The 15,579-nt window shown below is 41.9% G+C and overlaps 1 protein-coding gene across 12 annotated transcripts in view; it reads left to right on the forward strand.

Annotated features, from left to right (window-relative positions):
• Window positions 1–15,579, forward strand: part of TENM4 (teneurin transmembrane protein 4) — a 1,542,144-nt gene that overhangs the window by 1,484,211 nt on the left and 42,354 nt on the right. For all 12 annotated transcript variants that reach the window (XM_064720073.1, XM_064720105.1, XM_064720113.1 and 9 more), the window contains 2 exons: window positions 4,895–5,127; window positions 14,238–14,392. In XM_064720073.1, the coding sequence (XP_064576143.1) occupies window positions 4,895–5,127; window positions 14,238–14,392 (388 nt within the window). The remainder of the gene's footprint in view (window positions 1–4,894; window positions 5,128–14,237; window positions 14,393–15,579) is intronic.

Genomic DNA, 15,579 nt, shown 5'->3' on the forward strand with positions numbered 1-15,579 from the left:
ACATGCCCGCTCCAGTGTAGCCTAAAGGGGATGAGGGAGGGAGGAAGCAGTGAGGAGCTCCAGATCAAATCCTTCCATCTGTGACTGTGTTGAAGGAGTCACCCATCTCTTAGTGCCTGTTCTGTGACATTTGCTTTAATACTTCTAGCTAGGAAGTCTCTTTGCTCCTGACCCTCGAGGAAATGAGTGTGTGTAGTCTCAGCTAAAGCTCCAGTGCTTTAAACTCCAGAAGGTCCTGAGCTTGACACCAATGACCAGTAATGGTGTAAAAGGGGAGATCCACAGGGCTGAATCATAGTGGTTTGGAAAAGCTGAAATCCATATGCTAAAGCTGCCTCAGTTCAGGGGAAAGGAATTCCTCCCCAGTATGTAGGCTGTGGTGAGCTTGATCTCCAAAGGTTCTAGAGCTACCCACTAAGAGGCTTGGCTTTACAGCTCTGCGTGTGTAGCCAAGATCTAACTCTGCAACAGCCTAAATGAGGGATGTTAACTAAGCCAAAAAGCATCACTAACTCATGATGCCTTCTCTGTAGGAACATGGAGGGAGTGAGGCATTTCTGTCTTGCAAATATACAAAAACTGGCCACCTAAATTTGTTCTTCCTTTTTTGTTTCCATTCATACTGTAGAGAGAAGTCTACAGTTAGTGACAAAGAGAGGTATCTCAGCAAACAGCTCTAGGATCAGATAAAAAGTCCCTTGCTATCTCTGGCTTGGCTTATGGCATTGGTATAAAATTTAAGTGTCCAGCATGTCACACTAGAAAGCTTTGGGCATCACACACAAACTGCAAACACTAAAAGACCAAGTGCAAATCCAGCTCACTGCCCTGTGTGGCTTCCTTAGGTATTAATCTATTGGGTGTCACTCAGGGAAAAAAGACCAGTACCTCACACAAGCTACAGTAATTCAGTCCTCTGGGTCTGAGTGGCAGGGTGCTTAGCATGGAGCCATGGAAACACAGACCCACTGAGCAAAAACCTCCTGACTGCAGGAATTTGGTGGTTCTTTAGTCACCAGCAAACGTACATGGCCAGCAAAACTCAGAGGGAAAGTGGGTATCTGGCAGAGAAAAAGAGGTGGTTTTGTGTTCTTAAACAGAAACGTCAGATCCAAAGAAGCCCCAGGGGTTTATCCAGGTCAGTGGTTGTGGGTAGCTAATTTTGGAGGTGTGACTGCTCCTGTCTGTTGGCCACAGTAGGTGCCAGAGCTGTACAGTTACCAGTAACAGAGGTTGTCCTTCGAGGAGGTGATAGATGCCCTTGCATTTGAGAAACTAAGATACAGTTAATCTTGTGAGACAAATGTTGAAAATAGTCGGACAAGTCCTACCCCAAAAGGTGATATTTCTCTCCACTGCTTGTAGAGGGAATTAAGGCAGCCAGTTCTGATGTAAGCATCCACTTTGTAACCATCTAAAGCTTGGTGAAATTAATCCCTTGGCATTTTACAGAAACCAATATAAAGGTGTAGTGTGCTGTGCTGATGTTTTGTCAGGAACCTGCTGAAAAAAGGAACCATCTCTCTTTTCTCATCTCTTTTCCTTAGAGATTGGCTTCCCAGTCTGGAGCAGGAGGTTCCTTCCTAGGACTCCTCCAAAATATGGGCTCTGGGCCCAAAGGGAAAATACCAGCCTTTGTTCAAAGCCTGTGCACGTATTATAATACAACTGAAGCAATTCACAATTCAAACCTCATGCCTCTGCCAGCTCACCCTGGCAATTTTTTATCACCCTCACAATTTTTTATCCTGTTTCTTCCCTGTACCTGGTGTAAGGAATCACATACAGCACAAGCACTTTAAAATGGAGTCTGAATCTCTTAACATACCTGCAGAGCTCCCTAAATGATACTGGTACTACTCTCTCCAAATAATGAGAATGATAAAAGGGAGAAGGCAGATGTATGGAAGAGACTGTACATAACCCCAAAGAAGTGGGATCACTGTGGACGTGGAAGATTTCCCTGTGCTTTCCCAGCACATCACTGTGTCACAAGTATACTGGGAAGCAGTATCACCAGTATCACCTCTATTTCACTTTGGCTTGCAGAACCATGAAACTGTTCTCATTCCCAGTTACTACACCATCATGCCCACTAATACCCACCAAAGTGTCAGTTCTTGGCTAGGGACCAGCCCATCCCATCACTGCAATTTCAGTGTTATTGCTTCAGGGGGTTTAAAATATCAATGCATTGCTCAGGTTTTCTTCTAAAAAACTATAATAGCTCAAGGAACACTCTGAATGGGAAATCAGCATTTCTTCCACAGTGATTTTCTAGTGGCAGTGCCAATATGGGATAGATATTCTAAGACTACAAGTAATATAGCTGATCAAGTCTTTTGGATAGTAAAAGGTCTTGTCTTTTGTTTTGGACTGTTTCCTAGCTGAGAAACAAGAAAGGATGAAAGGGGGGGAAAATGCCTTCTCTGCTTCACCCCAGGCATATTTATTTCAGTTCCTGTTCAGCCCAGTCCAGTTTACCACTTGGATTTGCCTTTGATTGTGGTTTTAAATAAAAAGTGAATCCCCAGTGTTCCTGGCTCCACCACTCATGCATTATCACAGATAAAGGAAAGCAGTTTGGGTGATTTTAGATGACCAGGGTATGTTTATTTAAGCATCTTTCACCCTGAAGGATCTCAAAGTGACAAAAAAACCTCCAGTGTATAACACTGTGCAGTTCATGCTAGGGCAGAGTACAATACTAACTCTCTGCAGTGCTGAAAACAGTTGGCAGGGCCAGGGGGGTAAATTCCAGCTTGACTGTTTTAACAGGTTGTTTCAGCATCTATTCTAGACAAGAGCTGGGAGTAGAAAATTGTTTTAAGAGCTGTCTTTTTTACAGAAGATTGTAATCAATAATAAAATCCACCAGAATGGGGCTGTGCAATCCAAAAATAAATCACAACAATATTGCTGAGAGAGGGGAGCAGGAATTTCTCTGTGTCCCCATTTTTCTCCATCTCTGAGTAAGTCATTTGCCTTTGCCCATCTGCACATAGCCTGCTCTAAAACTCTGGGAAAGTTATCTGTGCTTGCCAGTCAAAGATGGTAAAGGATTGCAAAGTGCCATTAAATCTGTCCTCCTCTTGTCCACCTCCCATGCAAAATAGAGATTATGAACAGCTCAAGAGCTTACTGACATTCAGCAGGGCTTTGTTAGGACAGCCAGCAGAAAATGCAAGGCCCTGATCAAAATGGATGATGGATTCCCACAGGGAACTTCTTCCACCAGGGTTGAAGCCACTTGCTTAGTGTGAGTGACATGCAGGTAAATGAAATAATACCCTCCCAGCCTGCTGTCATTGGGAAGGAATACAGATGGAGACTGAACTGTCAGGCTGGAGCTGTCTTGAAGGTCAGAGCATTTTATTTAGCAAGAATCAGTGTCATTTTTGGAGATGAAATCTGTTCAGACTTTAATAGGATAAATCACAAGGGATATTCCAGAATAAATCAGAAAGGTGCTTTTCCCTCACCCCCACAGTATTAAATAATTTGAATGAAGAACCAATTTACTGCTTTTTAAATATGAGAAGAACTCAGTAATTTTTACGTGTCTGAAGAGGGGGTAATTTTCCCAATATAAAGGTTGAGAGGAATTTTCTATATGCAGAATAAAGTCAACTGTGATTGACACTCAAGTTTCTAGTCAACTTCTCCTGGAACAATTCCATTAAGTGCAAAAATGTGAACTGTGGCCTAGATTTTTATTATGAGTTCTTTGGATTTGATGAGTTTGGACAGCCTGAAGATGTTCTGGAGAAAAGTAGATACTATTCATACTTGTTCTAATTACTACTTAGGCTTTCTTAGAAGGAAAATCAATCTTAAAAGTCTAACCTGTTAGTTTCAGGCTTAGAAGAGATGCTGCTCAATACACACTAGTAGTCAACAATTTTAATAAAAGATATTAATATCTTAAGTGTCTATGTTAAAATACAGGTAAATTCCTTGCAAGACAATAGTTTAAATTTTGTCTAAACCCATCTGGTTGTTTTTTTCTGGCCAGTTCTATTGGATGCTTTCCATAAAGTGGATTCTAGTTTATTAATTTCTTCAGTCTTGGGCTCATTTAGTGTTGCAGTCATGGAGCTAAAAATATTATCATTCTGTCTGCTCATCCTGTTTTCTCAGCCACCCTTTCTTGTGTCCAAGGAAACAGTGAGCAGAGGGTGTTCAACAGGGGACTGATGTTCAGGTTCCTCAGTTCATGCTGTACTTGGGGCAAAATGTGCCACTCAGGAATTACTTTGTTTCTCTCATCATTGAGGTCCAGCTGAATTCAGTGGTAGGATTCCCTTAATCTCCCTGAGGGCAGAACAGAACTTTAGAGTCTTTGCTGGAGTCAGCAAGAGCACCAGATGAACCTTGATGCAGTGATCTTGAAGGGTGTATCTTCAAGTGCTTTATACAGGGAGTCTCCTTTTGGAGTTTGTATTAGTCTTTGTTGGGAGGGCAGATTTTTCTTTCATTATTATTTGTTTTATTTCCCTAATGTTCTCTGTTTTCCCTTCACTTCCTGGCACTGCACGAACACCAGTTTCAGGACTATGTCTGTAACAAGTTAATTAAGCAAACACAGGCACTGGAACTCAATCTGTAGTAGTTCCTGGCATGGTTTTGGCTCACACTCAGACCAGAGAGCCCTTTCCTTCGGTTGCTTCCCTCCATGCCAGAGAGCACCCCAGGCACAGTGATTGCCAATGGATACAGCTTGGGATCCCGTGCTGTAACACACCGTGTACTAACCTTGTCCAAAACAGCACTCCTTCACTTTCCCAGCCTCTCTGCCCTATGCATTTTTATTCTCTAAAGTGTTTGCATTGCCTGTTGACTTAAGGAAGCACATAATCCAAAAAATTAATGATGTCATACCCTTGTTTTTCAGCCACAGCCCAGCTCATAAGTATTACTTGACCACAGATCCGATCACCGGCTCCATCTACCTCTCAGACACCAACAGCCGACGTATCTATAAAATCAAGTCAACCACATCAGTGAAAGACATTGTGAAGAACTCAGAGGTCTTGGCTGGAACTGGGGATCAGTGCCTCCCATTTGATGATACCCGCTGTGGAGATGGAGGCAAAGGCACTGATGCCACCCTTACAAATCCCAGGGGTGAGACTGCTTCTTCTCCACTGGCTATTTTAAAGGGGGGTTTTTGAAAGCAGCTTGTTTAGTCACACTGGAGATTGCTCTCCTCTCCAATTCTGAAACACATCCTAAGGGCTTGCTCCTGGAAATAAGTGAGTATGTCTCACCTTCAGCTAGTTGTGTCATGTTTCTTCAAGTTGAGATGGCTGGGAGGAATGCCAAGCCAGAGGGGTTCAATGATGGGCACATGTCCAGAGGGCAGTGGAACAAATCCACCCATCACTTTTATACCTGTGGAGCCACTACTCCTCCTTACCAACAGTGCTTGGTCCCTCCCAACCTGGGCAGGAATCACTAATATTCAATTCACTGAGGCTTTCTTGGCATTAAAAAAAGGCCCATAAGCATTGCTGTGTGTATATATATGTAAAAGGGCATCAAAACTAGCATACAGCTCAAAGATACGCAAATGGTGGTTTAGACATTGACATGATGTATCACAGCATCTGGCTTAAATCCTGTAGGGGGTGGATACTAAATTTGATATGAGAGTGGCCTAATTCAGCTTAATTTTACCTGGTTCCAACATCCTGAAATGTGATAAAAGCACAGTTGAATCGGAATAAAAGCATCATGCAGCCTTCATGGCTGTGAACTAAATTGTTCAAAACAGGTTTAGCCAAACATATGCAGTCCTGTGTGTAGCCAAGACTTCAGTCTGGCAATCTCAAGGTAACAAGCTCTGCACATGGAGGATGTCACTCCTCCCAGCTGTCCACAGCACCTCAGAAAAATAAAAACACACAAGGGGATAGAGATGAGGTGGAGAGGGTAGAGATGAGGAGGAGCAGATAGAGATGAGGTGGAAGGCACTCTTTGTGCACAGATTTTCGAATGTGTTTGTGAAGAGGGCTGCAAAGGACACCCATGCAGGAATGTTTTTTTGAGATGGGGTGGTTTTGCCTGTTATGTGTTGTCCTCTGCGCAGCTGTTCAGAGTGCAAGATTATTTATAGGTTCTTGACTTTGACATCAGTGTCCTGCAGGCTTTTTTTTTTCATTGCACTGGAGACTGGTAGCTCCCTCTTTCCTCAGCACAACAGTGGCCAAGCCTATCCCAGCCTCTTTGTAAAGCAACCCCTCAGCAAAACTTGGGGATCCTTTAAGAAGTGCTCCTGCGTACAGCAGCAGGTTTGGACTAAATGACTTTCAAAGGCCTCTTCCAACCTGAACCATTCTGTGATTTTATGGAAAGTTATTTCACTGAGAGCAGATGAGATTCCCAAAGAAGTTGTGGCTCTCTCATCTCTGGAAGTGTTCAAGGACAGGTTGGTTAGGGCTTTGATCTACCTGGTCTAGTGGAAGGAGTCCCAGCCCATGGCAAGGGTTTGGAACTGAATGATTTTAAAGGTCCCCTCCAACCCAAACCCTTCAATGATTCTGTGATTCTCAGGAAGTTATTTTTCTTGACATAGAGATGACATTGTTGTTACTGAATCCAAGCTGATTTAATGAGCTTTTGTGCCAGGTCTGGCTCTGATTTTTTGGCTTTGGTTTGGTTGGGTTTTTTTGTTTTTTGGGGGGTTTTGTTTTTGTTTGGGTTTGGTTTTTTGTTTGTTTGTTTGGGTTTTTGTTTGGTTGTGGGTTTTTTGTTATGTCAGCTAGTTGTTTCCTGGCAAGGGTGCAGAAGAATGTACTTTGGAGGACCTATTTTTTTTGCCAAAAAGCATCAAAACTCAGACTTCTACCCCTGTAATATTCAAAGAGTCCAGCATGGTTTCCAAGCTCTTGAGAATCCCATGAGTTAACCATTATATTGGGGTAAAGTATTGCCAGAAGCACAGATAAAGTAAAGGAACAGCTACTGGTGGTCAGTTTGTAGTATAGCATTTGTCTCACTGAAATGAGAGGGCTGACTGAAAGGAAAATTAAGTGACTTACAGAGAGATTCAGGCAGTCCAGCAGATGAATCATGAGATCAGGGAATCCAGAAATCTGTAATCCAATTTTCTGCACCTCTTTGAAGTTCAATCAGTGTAAAAAAAATATCCCACCACTTTTGTTGGTCCTCTGTTCTCCCTTCTACAAGATAAGAGGAATATTATTCATTTCCATCCATGGGTGAATGTTGCGAGGTTTAGATGACTTATGTTTCTGCTTTGCTATAGCAAACAGCTCTGGAGTTCAAAGTTTTCAGTACTGAAATCCATCTTGTTGGCAAATGAAGCTCTCAGGAGGCCATTCTTCCACCTCAATCATATAACAGCAAAATTCATGCATTCATTCCTCATAGCTCCAAAATTTCACAAAACAGAAGTAAATTGAGGGTGAAAGAGGAAATGACATGGAGCAAAATGACAAGAAAATAATAATGCAGAAAGCCTGCACTGCCAATAGAAAGCTCCTAAACAGTGTTCCCTGATCTGATTCTAACCTGACTTTGCAAATTCTGCTGAGGCAATGGCTGTGGCAGGTGTGACTCACTCCCCAGTCCCCTCAACAAATGATGAACAGTGAAAACTCATGCTGACAATGTAATGTCACCGTTGTTTATGCTTCCACAGTCGTTCATCCTAGCAGAAAAATCCAGCAAATGCTCTTCCCTCATGTATTTCATAATAGTTCAAAATAAAAATGATTTATTGTATAAGTAACCAGTAGATCTCAAGTGACCCTCTGCTTCTGAGTCTTGGCAGGCAAATAAACACTCATAAGTGAATGGTCAAAGGAAATTAGAAGACTATTCTGTAGCTGTAGAGATACCAGCTGGCCAGGGAAGGACTTGGAAAGTCAGTTTTTCAAGAATCATTGCTCTTTGCAGAACTCTACTTTTTAAGCCTAAAGCTTTTTTTTTTTTTTTTTTTTTTTTGCTCTAAACATAACTGCTTCATTCCAAGTATGACTTCTGTATTTTAAGGACATCTTTGCACTTTTTCAAAAATCATAAAGAATAAAAGTCTTGCCTTTCATGATGTTTTAATTAGCTGATATTTTCAGCTTGCTGGAAAATACTAAGGGATACCTTCCAGCCAGATGAAAACCAGTAATTCATTAAGACTGGAGAAATAATCGCAAGCTGTCATTATATGCCTTTGCATATATCTTTAGTCCCTTGGACTAGTCAAGCATCTGGTCTAAGTAGGTTTTTTTGGGTCTCTTCACAGTGGAAAGAAACTAGCACCCTGAAGGTGCTTCATTCTGTGACTATGCACATGTTCAAGGTGGGATGAACCACATTCTGGGAGTTCTGGTCTTCTCCTGGATTCTGATGGCCTGAAGAGTGAGGTCCCCGCCACAGCAAATACTGTTCAGAATGGTTCTGCACATTCTGAGCAGCAGACTTTTCCCCATTGTTTTGATCACTTCCTCCAGTTTTCACCTCAGCTGCCTTGAGTTCAGAGGGAATGCTTTGAGTAGAATGCTTTGGGTTGGAAGTGACCTTCAAAGACCATCCAGTTCCAGCCCCACTGCCATGGGCAGGGATGCCTTTCACTAAATCAGGTTGCTCAGAGCCACATCCAGCCTGGCCTTGAACACTTCCAGGGATGAGCATCCACAGCGCCTCTGGTCAACCAGTGCCAGTCACTCACAGGAAAGGATTTCTTTTTAATATATAATCTAAATCCACCCTGTTTTAGTTCAGCACCATTATCCCTTATATTGACATTTCTCTGAAATACCTTCTGGACAGAGGTTCTTGTCTCACTCCAGTGAAGGAAGAACTCCTTTTAGACCATTAGCTTAGAAAAGACATTAGAAGGGGTAAAACCCTCCAGGAGTTTCACACTTTACCCATCTTCAGCTTGTTTAATAAAGGTAGGCTACAGAAACACAGGACAGATAGATCCACAGATGAAGTAGGGGTGGCAGTGGTTTGGTCAGGGTATTTATTACAGCTATTAGGAGCCAGTCTGATCTGTCCAATTCATTTGCCACAGAGCACAGCAAAGCTTTCAGATGCTAATGAATTTCAATATATCCTTGCAAATTAAAGTGTTACCACTTCCTAATTATCATCTGCTAATAATGATCCTCTTCTACAAGCAATCTAAAGAAAAATTAAAACTCCAGCTTGTCAGAGCATTTCTTTTCATCTGAGTACTCACCATTGGTTCTTCTCGGGAAAATGTTGTGGTGGCAAAATTACCAAGGAGCTTGCAATTAAGAGAGATTGCAGTGACAAGTCTGACACAATAGGAAGGAGGTTTCAGAAGGCACGTGGGGAGAGAGGGGACATCTCATTCATTTAGCACCATAACACCAATGTGAAATGAAGTAATTAATTTGGGGACAGATTGGTTCTTTCACTCTGCCCTGCTGAATGTGTAAACAAAATCTCAGTTGTTCTCTAAGTGTTGAAGAGTTCGACAGAACTAATTGAGGAAACCAACCCTCCACAATCTGTTAACATTTTTATGGTGAGATAATAATAGAACCATTTTGGGGAAGACCAGAAGCTGACTGACCAAAATTTCTTGTCCCTTACTCTGGCCAGAAGAGACTTAGGGACAGGGGCAATGTGGTCTTCCTGTTCTAACACTCCAGATGCTAATCATCAGTATTTAGGGGAATTTCTGAAGAAGTTGCACCAGACCTGTGCTTAATATATCAGCATCAATTGGCTAAGAAACCTTTCAGAACACCTAGTTTTGTTCTTCCAGGCACCCTGTGCTAATAATTTTCACAATTTCTTTAGCCAGGTCATGAAAAAGAATGGTCCTTTTGAGGCCAAGCCACTGTTTTGTTGGGTTTTTTCTATTTCTTTGCTAATTCCTTGCTGTCTTGTGGTTCCCTTCTTGACCACTGTGTAGCACAAAACTGATCTTAGCAGAAAACTTTTCACAGGAATTCCAGAATCTTTTTCCTATGTGCTCTTTTTCAGATTGTCAGTGTATATGGGTAGTTAGGCTTTCTCATTCCCCTGTGAATTCTTCTGTACTTACTGACATTGATTTTGATCTGCCATTTTATCACTCAGTCATTCAGCATCCAGTCAGACAAGAAAGGTCCAAATTTGGATTTCTTTTAAGCACCTTGTTTTTCAGTGAAAAGGGTTTTCCTCTTTTTCTTTTCCTAACTAGAGCTATATGCACCATGCAATCACTTTTAGTGGTTTGTCTTCTACAAGAAACTCACCATGTCCCAGTAGCTATTTGCAGCATAACCTTGTGCTGTCACCTCTTCATGCTACAAGGTCCTGACATTTCAAGCAAATGTCATTGCATCAACTTTCTATCAGCACAGCTCACTGGTGAGATGCACGTGGTGCTACAAGCCCTTGTTTTGTGAGAGATCTCTGCTTATGCAAGGGGAGCCAGCACGATTTCATAGCGTATGTGTTTCATATCTCAGAACTTAAGGTTTGGATCTGCAATGCTACCTAGGTAGTGGCAGCAGCTGTTTCCTCTCAGTAACTGAGAGGCTGAACTTGGAGCTATATGCTGAGAGGCTGTAATTCCCTTATGTTCCTATGGAAACATGAGAGGAACCTTCTGCCAAAGCAAGCCAAGGCCTTGGGCTTAACACGCATAACATGTGAATTACCCATTTCTGTGCCTGTTTGCAGGAGCCAGCTCCCAGCGCTGGAACTGTGCCTATATCAGAGAGGAAACAGAAAGGTCCAACCTAACCTCTACAATCTGCTGCAAAGCATCCATGAGATGCTTCTTTCCCTTTTCACAGAAGTCATCCATCCAAAGACACTTGTCAGTGGGATAGCAGGGCTCTTCTCTAGAATTAGTTTTGATTCTGAGACACTCAGCAAAATCAGGAAGGGATTGGAGCAGCTGCCATGTAAGGAATGTGTGCAAGTGGGAATTTGGGCATTTTACAAACTGCAAACTCTGCTGCCCTACAGAACATCTCAGGAAATGTGAGGCAATTGAGATTGCTTAGCCATTATGGAAGAGGGATAAGCAGAGAAGTGTTCAGTGATAAGAGCACATACAAGTACCATTGCCCTGGAGCAGGGTGATAAGTGGTAACTTTGCTATCCCACTTCCGCTTACTTGGGTGTGCAAGCTCTTTGTCTAAGCTGGAATGCAAAATAAAGTTGTGCTCTATCAGGTGATCAGAGCTGGCTCGAGAGCCACAGTGCATCCAGGTTATTATTATTGTAACTGGGTAATCAGACCAGCCATCAAACCCCAGCACTGCACATAGTGAGCCACTGCCAGCAAACACTGCTGATAAGTCCAATCCAATACATATGTAACTAGCTAAGGGAGAAAATTCTGCCTCATTGAAAATCGCATTATCCAGCCTGCCACCCTTCACTGGCTTTTGGCTTGTCACACACAATAATGGACAGGCACCCGGAAAAATACTTGTTGTGAACCAAGGAATAGGTAAGAGACTCTTTTGAGTGTTTGACAAAAGCCAATTAAGATCAACTGAACCTTCTATCATGCCTCTTCCAAAAAAAAAGCATGTCTGCCATATTGCCTAAAGAGCTTAGTTGTTGGTTTTTAAGCAAATACCAGCAAACTTGAAAGAACTTGACACTCAGTAGGCAAAATAATTAAGAGGAGCAGAGACCCTCAACAGCAGATGACAGTGACAGGTGACATGTGCCAGTACCTTGGATGGATCCATTGAAGAGGGCATAGTGCTGACAAATCTCATGGCAGGTAAAGATAGCTTCCTGAAAGGCATGGATGCCAGTGAGATATTGACGCTTGTCCCATCAGATCCTTCTGCAAGCATTTAACAAAGTGTTTAAATACAAGTGATGTGTTTATATTTACAGTGAGAATAAATGGCCACCACTACTGTGGCTTCTCCCATAGCATTCATCAGATCATAGAATGGTTTGGATTGGCAGGGAGGATAAAGACCATCTAGTTTCTACCCACCCTGAGGGGGAACACCTTCCACTAGACCAGTTTACTCAAAGCCCATCCAACCTGTGATTGAACAATTCCAGGGATGGGGCAGCCACAATTTATTTGGGAAACTTTTGCCAGTGCCTCACTATCTTAGTAAATTCTGATGTTCAACAGTTACCTTGTGCCCCTCTTTGAGACTCTTATTTCATGGCCCTGCAAAGATGAGTCTTTGGCATGAATTCAACACAGGTATTAGTGTAGGACTAGAAGCAATCTTTTAGGTCATTCAGTCTTGTCATGCATTATCTCAGCAATCCTGCTATATAATCCCCTCCAAAATTAATGAACTTCATCTTGAAAGCAGCAAGTAATTTTTTTCCTTACTGCCGTGGAGTCTATTTTGAAACCACACAACTCTGATGATCAAATATCTGATCCGGGTCAAAGTGATGCCCTTCAAACAGGGTGATGCTGTGAAGAAGTAAAGAAAATGCTGGTTTTGCCTCCTGGCAATAATACACAGCTCCCACTCCACTCAGTGATCAGAAACACCAGTTTTCTGACTCCTCATTGACTTGTAATCAACTGGTTGCAACCATGTCTGAATCCCTTCCTTTATCTCAGCTCAATGCAGAAGTTTGTTCTTTCTCTCAAACAATGACTTAGTCCTAATGTTTTTCTGCCAGGCCAGATTATCTTCTGTGGATTTCCTTATAATCAAATCTGCTATGTTCTTCCACATATCACCTACCTCCGTGGCTTCCAGCCCATGCAATACTTACAGTGCTGGCTGAAGGCCATGATTTTAGTTGCCAAAACAATCAGAGGATTAGTCCCTACTCAATGAAAATCTAGAATTTTTGATCTGTGAACTGCTGCATCTGCACTTCACAGCAGAGCTCACAGTGGATGGAGACTGAGAGTGTAGATGTTTCAAATAAGGGGATCTGGCTGCAACACAGCATTTTGGAGGAATGCAAGGTCTGATCACTCCTCAAACATTCTCTAAGCTTTCTATCTGAACCAGAATTTCCATCATTTCTGTCACCAAGATGACAGCCAAAGAGACAGTCTAGTGAGAATTCAGCTCAGTAATTTAATCTGCCAACAATATAAATGTTTTCTTTAGAGATATTTGCTGTAGTATGCTTTTATAGTCAAATGGGAGGAAAAGGTATTTCCAGTAGGATTTGTATAGTGTCTTGGGGATATGGGCTTTAGGGTGATACAAATTACACTTTCAAAGCAGATTTCTCTCTCCACTGATTGGAATAGCTTCAGATACTTGCTTAGATGCACAGTGCAGATGTCTGCTTTTTGCCAAGTGATTGTTAACCCTGAAAGCAAAAGAAACCAAACAGGAAGATCCTAATATTCATATATTTCAAGCAGAATTTTCACTTGCATAAAAAAAAAGATGTTACAGGCCTCTACATTCTTTTTCTGTTGCTTTACAAGCTTGTAGTGTCTTTAACACACTCAAATATTATGCTGGGTGACATTCTGCCTCTATAGGGTAGATGAGGTGAATGACTGTGGAGTTATTTTAATTTATACATGCACAAAGAGGAGGTAAATAGAGCCCCTAACTTCTTACTCCTGCCTCAGTAATGACCTTTCTCTGTGCCCTTGTGAGAATTGCCTTATCTGTTAATTTTCTGATATGTAAAATTAGAATGACCACACTCATAGACTGTTATGAGGTCTAACTGGAAAGTGAAGAGCACTATCTGCAGGGCAAGAAATGAGATCAGCAGCCTGTAACTGCTGTCAGCAGACCTCAAATGCACTGACAGGAGTATGTCTACAAAGGAGGTTTGAGCAATGAAATTAATCACTTGCAGAGTTCAGAATCAGGTGAAACACTGTATATTAGTAGGATTATCCAAGGGAAAACCCTTTCTCATTTATCCCTCTGGAATTTGATTGACCTGATGGACATTTCACAGCCTTTTTTTATTGCCATTTTTGAAAGATTCATCAGTGTAACATTTTTATGTGCATGGCTTACCATTCATACCATGAGCAATAAAACCAAAGTTCCTGATCATGCAAGACACGCAGTTATTAGGAAACCTTTTCATTTCAGCAGTTCACCGAATGCCATGCTATTTTCCAGGAGTGAGCAGGGATTTCTGAATTGCATTGAAAAGCACCTTCCATGGAATGCTGCCAGTTCAAAGCTCTTGATAACCAGGATTCCAACATGCCCAGCTCTCCTCTCATCCATTTGGAATGCCTTCAGATATATTGCTCCTCATGTCAGGCTGCTGTCACTTTTTGACTGTCTTTCTTTGATCCTTTCCAGGTATCACCGTGGACAAGTTTGGGCTGATTTACTTTGTGGATGGCACCATGATTAGGAGGATTGATCAGAATGGAATAATCTCCACTGTGTTGGGTTCCAATGACTTGACATCTGCTCGGCCTCTCAGCTGTGACTCTGTTATGGACATTTCTCAGGTAAGACAGTGGTTTGGTTTTGTTTTTACAGAATGCAAGCCTGCACCTTCACCCTTACCTGCATGTCTATGTGCTTCCCCAGCAGGGCTGACAAAGAGGTAAGGGCTTAAGGAGAGTTGCTTTCTACATAGTTTATGGTATAAAATTGACCAGATCATAAAAGAATTACCCACTAAAGACAGAAGGAAGGACAGAAGGAAAGACTTGACTGCCCTAACTCATAGATTTTTGGGGGTGAAATTTTTGAAGATGTCCCAGCCACACAACTGACTTCTTTCAGAGTTTCCAGTCAGTGGGAAGGCACAGATTCCTGGGAAGGCAGGTTTTGTTACCATCATGTCTCGCTATATGCCAGGGACTATATGCCATGCTCCATTATAACATCTTAGCTAATCACAGGTTTTTTTCTTTTCTTCTCCTCATCCTAATTTGGCCCAGCACAATTTTAGACCTGAATCAAATTAACATAGGAAATACTGATTGGAGGATGTGGTGCCAAAATTAGCAACAGCAGGAAAACAAGAATCTTGAATCGCATCAGATTGCAAATTGGTTGCAGCTACCATCATGCTGGGCTTTTAAGTCCTGCGGCTTCAAGGTGGAGAGAAAAAAAGAAGAGGAAATCTCATTTTGATTTTGATTGCTTTACTGCTGGATGGTGCAGAAGAGAAATCTGTTACAGCCCAGCACTCCATTTTGTGTGGCACCGGCCAACTTGTCAAATTGTGCCAGTTTAGGACAGTGTCCTTTGAAACCTTTGTGCCACTTGTTGTTTGCCTGCCTCTCCTGCCTCTCCTATGAAAATATAGATCATAGCTGGAGGGCTAAGTACTGTTATTTAGCCACAATAGATGTCAGTGGGGTTTCCTTTTTGTAACTACCTAGATAATTTCCATGCTCCCATATGGAATCTATTCTTGTTTTTTCCCTCTAATTTGGAAAGATTATTCTTGCTTCCTTGCAATTGGCTCCCACTGTCTGTAATTTATGAACAAGCTGAAATTATGACTTTAAAAGTTTTTCTGCCTTCTATAGAAGGGAAATTTTGATGGTTAAAGGCCACCTTGTAGTATGTTTCTCATCTTACAGGCATAATTTTTTCTTCATGTGAATTTCAGGGTCAGTTAGCAGAAGATGGTTGTATAATCAGACTTTAGAAATTATTTACTTCCAGGTTACGTAGCTTC

Source organism: Zonotrichia leucophrys, chromosome 1, assembly GCF_028769735.1.
Source record: "Zonotrichia leucophrys gambelii isolate GWCS_2022_RI chromosome 1, RI_Zleu_2.0, whole genome shotgun sequence".
In the NCBI taxonomy this organism is placed as follows: domain Eukaryota; kingdom Metazoa; phylum Chordata; class Aves; order Passeriformes; family Passerellidae; genus Zonotrichia; species Zonotrichia leucophrys.